The sequence below is a fragment of the Lolium rigidum genome, unplaced genomic scaffold (genome assembly GCF_022539505.1).
Source record: "Lolium rigidum isolate FL_2022 unplaced genomic scaffold, APGP_CSIRO_Lrig_0.1 contig_35164_1, whole genome shotgun sequence".
Taxonomy (NCBI): domain Eukaryota; kingdom Viridiplantae; phylum Streptophyta; class Magnoliopsida; order Poales; family Poaceae; genus Lolium; species Lolium rigidum.
The window spans coordinates 14,924-20,986 of record NW_025900307.1 but is presented as its reverse complement, the minus strand read 5'-3'; the positions used below and the strand labels follow the sequence as shown (position 1 = coordinate 20,986).

At 44.6% G+C, this 6,063-nt stretch overlaps 1 protein-coding gene across 2 annotated transcripts; it reads right to left on the bottom strand.

Moving 5' to 3' along the window:
* Window positions 1-607: 607 nt before the first annotated feature.
* Window positions 608-4,693, bottom strand: LOC124681181 (disease resistance protein RGA5-like). Of its 2 annotated transcripts, XM_047216125.1 has the most exons (3): window positions 3,893-4,693; window positions 1,302-3,132; window positions 1,008-1,192 (listed from the first exon to the last, which is right to left on the bottom strand). In XM_047216125.1, the coding sequence occupies exons 1-3, from the start codon at window positions 4,633-4,635 to the stop codon at window positions 1,121-1,123; spliced, it is 2,646 nt and encodes an 881-aa protein (XP_047072081.1). In that variant the 5' UTR covers window positions 4,636-4,693; the 3' UTR covers window positions 1,008-1,120. The 2 variants fall into 2 exon arrangements, with proteins under 2 accessions (XP_047072080.1, XP_047072081.1); XM_047216124.1 differs by having other exon boundaries at window positions 608-3,132.
* Window positions 4,694-6,063: the final 1,370 nt, after the last annotated feature.

Sequence of the window (6,063 nt, the reverse complement as noted above, 5' to 3'; positions counted from 1 at the left end):
ACGCTTCGGTCGTGTGTCACTGCGCGTGAATAACTTCCGTCGCGAGGTAGACGACGGTTAGGTCCAAACTTGAATGTGCCGCTGGCGCGTCGGTCCCGCCTCGCTTTTCGTTGTGTCCGGCTTGCCCGGAGCGTCCCCTGTGGGGCGGGGACGGGCTCGGGTGCCGGACACCGTATCGGGTCATGCTGAACAAAAAACGGCTTCAAGAGACACGGCTGGAAACTTTTTTTTATCCTGCGCGCTCCAAATTTCTTTAGGGAACGAGCCTGAAGAAAATAAGCCCTATAGTGTCATTTCAGTTCCGCCATCTGGCACATCCCAACGAACCGCACACGTTTGATTAACTTCTCTTTTCATACACCAATCAAAGGCTGCTTATCAAAAGATTAATGTATTTTCCCTTCCAGCTCAATTTCTCCTAAGAATCCTAAACATCGCTATATTTTTTAGTTCAATGAAACTTACTCTGTAATTCAGACCTCAAATTATGCTTTTGCATAAAGCTTTCTCACGAGTCCTCTAACTCCATTTTTTTGGACTCTTTTTGCCTTATATAAAATGAAAAAATATAAAGTGGGGAAACCCACTGTTCAACCTCAAAAAAAAATATAAATTGGTAATTACGTATTCATCCCATAGACATACATTTAGTTTTGTTCGCTTGTCAGTTTGTTTCATAATGCAAGTCACTCCAAAAAAAGAAAAACTACTTCACTATGTTCCCTCAAAAGAAAAATACTACTACTTCACTACAGCATCAGGTCCGCCAGCTCCTCAACCATACCCCCCAACTTTTCCTTGTCGGCGCCTTTAACCCTGCGCTTAATATTGCCCCCCTTCATGAACAGGAAGGTTGGCACGCCCTCAATGCTGAATTCCGTAGCAACAGTCTTCATTTCCTCCACACCTACATCGACCTTCAAGAAAACGACATTTCGGTACTTCTCTGCTAGATCAGCAAAAACTGGACTCATCTTGCGTGATGCTCTGCACCACGCTGCGGAGAAATGAACCACCACCAGCTTTCTGGGGTTGATCTGTTTGCCCCACTCTTGAAGGCTGTTGACAGTGATCACCAACTCCTCCGATGCTTTCGTAATGTACCGTGGCTGTCTTCTATTCAGTTCCAATACTGGATTGTTGGGGTTCTGAGATACTTGTTCTCTGATCTTGGCCTCCGCGGCATCAACCTCTGAAGATGTTAAAGTAGTATTCATCCAGTCAATGGTTGCATGTACATGTACGAGAGAAGGTAGATGCTGGATACCCAAATCGAAAGCATCATGTTTGGACCTTTCTACCTGGACATTGAGTTCTAGCCAAAGCCTTCGGAGCTGTGGCATGGCTCCAGCTTCAAACTGAATGCCCTTCCCAACACCACCATATTGACTGTTAAACCATAACACCTTGAGGCACTGAAAGCCATCCTTGGGACTCACGGTCATGCTTGGACTGCTATTCAAATCTAGTCTCAGGACGACTAAGTTAGGCAAGCTCCCCAGTGCACGGACAGCTTGTTCTTCTACTGCTTCAACCTTGATATGCAGGTGAGTGATAGCTATGAGAGAGGCTATCTCCTGTGGAACTTGCGGGAGGCAGCCGTGCATTCTTAGCTCAAATTTTTGCAGGTTTTGGGCCAAAGGATAATCCACCAGTAAGTCGAGCAGAGGAAGAGGGCAATTATCAAGCAAAAGGGACTGCAGGTTTGATTTTCCCAGATCTTCAAGGAGATGCTTCACTCCCTGTTGATCCATTGCGCTATGACGATGACTAATTCTTATCCCAAGCATCCTCAGAGACCCCAACTTATTAACATGCCGTGCTAGTTCAGAAGCAAGTGATCCATCAGGACCCATAAGGACTTTTGATAGTTCCTCCAAATTTTGCATTCGGCTCATTTGTGTCGGTGTTATTGCCAACTGGTCAGCAAGCAGAGACATCAGTTTTGTGTTTCTGGACAATACTGGTAATCTTTTCAAACTTGTTCGCCTTAAATCTAGGGTAGTCAATTGCTCAAGTGCCATGATTTGTTGGGGCAGCTTGGTCACATCAGTCCCGCCAAGTCCCAAGTACCTCAGCAGAGACAAATGCCCAATGCTTTCCAATCGTTCATTCGCCAAGCCCTTGGTATCCTCAAGATCCAGCACCCTCAAATGTTTCAAGGCAGAAAGATTAGGGATCCTTCCAGCATCCCCAGAAAATGCAAGGGATCGCACCCTAGATAATTTTAAAATAATTGCATCATCTTTTTCTTCGTCACAGCTTGAGGCCACCAAACTCTTCTTCTCCAAAAGACAATATGTGATCAAGGTGTCACCTTCATCTTCATCACCACAGTCGAGACTGACTCGCCGAACCCTTTCACAAGGAAATAGTTCAGACTTCAACTCTGCACCTGGTGTAATAAAGTTTTCTTTGGATGACATGGATTCCAAGAAATCAAAGACAACACCATGAACAGTGCAACCAATTGGCTGGTCGTCATTGCCATCAAAGGCCGGTTGGATCAGCCTCCTACCGATAAGCTCATCAAAGTAGCCCTCCCCTGTTTCCCATGAACTATTTCCATGCCTTTCAGGGATAAGCCCTTCAGCTACCCATCTTCGTACCAGACGATCCTTCTTGATGCCATAATTTCCTGAAAAGGCAGTCAAGTACAAGAAGCAAGACTTCAGAGGCTGAGGTAGATCAGCATAACTGGCATCCAGTATCTTTCTCATTGCTTCTGACTCAGAATAAAACTCATCGAATTCTGAAGGAATAGCCTTTTTAAGCTTTTCTGACTGCAATGGCAGTTCGGCAGATGTCCTCCATAAAAACCCCGCTGTAACAATTATGGCCAATGGCAGGCCACCACACACTTCCAATATTTCCTTTGATAACTCTTTGAAATGATCTGTCCATTCTTCTTCTTGAACATATAAACAATTACGAAATAAGCTTTTGGAATCAGTCTCATTAAGCGCCATCATCTCATAAACAACATCATTGGGACGTCTAGAGAATAATATGGCAATATCCTTCATGCGAGTTGTTGTCAATATCCGACTTCCGAGATCATTATCAGGTAAGGCACAAAGAATAACCTCCAAATCGTTTGCAGTCCGTATGTCATCGATGCAGATGAAATACCTAGCATTTGAAGGCAAAACGTAATTAACTAGGTGCCAACATTGAGAGATATTAAAAAATGTACCTACAATACAACACTTTTTTGTATAAACTTAAAGAATACCAGCTAATAATATTTTGTCTACAAATAGATTAGATTTCAGCAAATTGGTTTAGTTTTGCTATCTATCTGAAAGAAATTTCAATGAAAGGTTTCCTAACCTATTTTCATCTCATCAAAGGGAAAAGCGAGATTAGCAGGAAAAGGGGATTTAGTAACATGTTTTGCAAGGAAAACATTTAATAATATGATTATTGCCATAAGCGGACCCAAGGGGCAATAGGTCCAAGAGAGGTAGGAAGTTTATAGCACTGCCTTGCCCATCCAATTAAACCGAATTAAAATAAAAGTTGCTTCCAAAAGAGATTTAAGAAGATTGGCTAAAAAGAAAAGTTATACTCCCACGAAAAAAAGAAAAATTATACGTGTGCAAGGAAGAAGAAATACATCAAGCATATCTATGTCAAAAAAAATCCAAAATTAGAGAACAAACCAAAGAGGAAACCATAACCTACTCATCATCTGAAAAGAACACACAGAGACCAAGAGACTCTTTGAAATTTGATAAACGTTTTTAAAATATACTAGATATATATACAAAAACGTTGCCAAAGAATAGATATGCATGTATTCGAATTTATTGATGCTAATTTACAAGCTATACCCGGCATGCTAGACGAAAATAGAGGTAAAAAAATATTCTAACTCAAATTATATTACCTCTTGGTATGTAAGAATCCCCAAAGTTCAGTAATGATTTCATTGATTTGTTCGTCGTTGCTGCTCCAGGTTTGACAAGCATCCACCTCCGACGACTTCACTTGGCGGAGTATTTCGATTAGTGTGGTCTTCATCGATGAGTTACGGCCGACAGAGACGAAAGCTTTGTACTCGAACTGCCCTTTGATGTAGATGTCTCCATATATCTCCTTGGCAAGAGCAGTCTTGCCATGGCCCCCCCTTCCGTGTATGGAAACTACCTTCAGATCCTTCTGCTCGTCCTTCAGATGACCCAGAAGCTCTGATTTGGGATGATCCCTACCAACGAAGACAGTCTTCTCCTCCAAGAACAACCTACGGCCTCTAGGTCCAGTACTATAAACAATTTCTGCATCAGAAGTAGGGGCTTGCTTCAGGAGCTCGTACCTTAAGCAGCGGCTTCGAGCTTCCTGGATCTCGTCCCTGAAGTCCTCAATTTCCTCCATGTCCGATTCGCTGAAATCCTTCTTTAGATAAATCCAGTCTTCTATGTCGTAGACCATCTCCCGGACCTGCTTCATCCACACGTTGACCTGCTCACCTGCCGCCCGTCCTCCGGCAAATTTGTTCATCTCAACTCTAAGGCTTTTGAGATCTTGCAGCAACTTCTTGGTCTTGGGATGGTTCTCCATTAGTGGGGTGATCTTCTCGACTAGGGAGTTGATTGACCCCATCGAGTAGCACACCATAGGCGGACCCTCCATCTTCTCTCCGATTTGGATGACTCTGCACAATTGGGAATGATACAGATGACTACCTCAATATGAGGGCGGCTCTATATATGGGAGACCCAAGGCCTTTATTTATTTATTTTGAGGGCGACCCAAGAATTAGGCCTTAACCAACTAGTACACCCCCGGTTAAGAATAGACTTGTTTTTTTTAAAAAAAAAAGAAATAAGAGCATATGACCCCTCCATGATGAAAACATTGTTAGTCTGCACTAGTTGTATTCAAAACACACAAGATAGAGGGCAAACATCAGCAAAAGTGTTCAGGAAAGTAGATAGGTTTTGGACATATGACCCCTCCATCGCCATTAAGGCAAAGCTGCGACGGTGTGTCACTACGCGCCAATCACTTCCGTCGCGAGGTAGGTGACGATTAGGTACAAACTCGAATGTGTCACTGACGCGTCGGTCCCGCCACGCCTCGCCTCGCTTTTCGGTGTGTCCGGTGTGCCCCGAGCGTCCTCTGTGTAGCGGGAACGGGCTCGGGACGCCGGACAAAAAGAGGCTTTGGGGCACGCAGCTGGGAACGTCTTTTTGTCCGTCGCGCCCCAAATCCCTTTGGGGGACACTTTGCGGGACGCGGCTGGAGATGCTCTAAGGCCTTAGCCTATTTTTAATTAAATTAATAAAGCCATGAACTGAAGATTGATACGTCCATTTTGCATCACTATTTTATATCATAATTTACTGTTATTTATTGATATATTTCATATTTAGAGATGATACTTATGTTATTTTACCTATTTTGCATGTTTCATGATTATTGGAGAATCACTCACCGGAGTCGGGATTCTCGCTGGAAAAAGCACCGTCGAATGCAATATTTCGAAGAACAACAATTGACGGAAATTACACCGAAGATCTTATTTTTCCGGAAGAATAAGCCAGCCGGAAGGAGGAGCCGAGGAGGGCCGCCATGGGCCCCCCATAGGCCGGCGCGGGCCCCGCCCCGGCCGCGCCGCCTTGTGGGGAGGGGCCCACAGCCCCCTTCGGCCGCCTCTCTTTCGCGTACTTCTTCGCCCCGAAAACCTAAGCTCCGGAGGATAATCGCGAGGAGACACAGCCCGCCTCGCGGGGCGGAAAACACCGCAGAGAAAAGAGCTCTCCGGCAGGCTGAAATCCGCTGGGAAATTCCCTCCCGGAGGGGGAAATCGACGCCATCGTCACCGCCATCGAGCTGGACTTCACTTGGATCATCATCACCATCATCTCCACCATCGTCACCGTCATCTCCACCGCTGCACCTCGTCACCGCTGTAACATCTAGGGTTGAATCTTGATTGTTTGGTAGGGGAAACTCACCCGGTATTGATTACTCCTTGTTATTGATGCTATTGAGTGAAACCATTGAACCAAGGTTTATGTTCAGATTGTTATTCATCATCATATCACCTCTGATCAT

Excerpts from the sequence above, each read along its gene's own strand:
- LOC124681181 (XM_047216124.1), bottom strand. The coding sequence starts at position 4,635 with ATGGAGGGTCCGCCTATGGTGTGCTACTCGATGGGGTCAATCAACTCC. Across the intron at positions 3,133-3,892 it reads GGATTCTTACATACCAAGAG|GTATTTCATCTGCATCGATG; the intron begins GTAATATAATTT and ends TTCAAATGCTAG.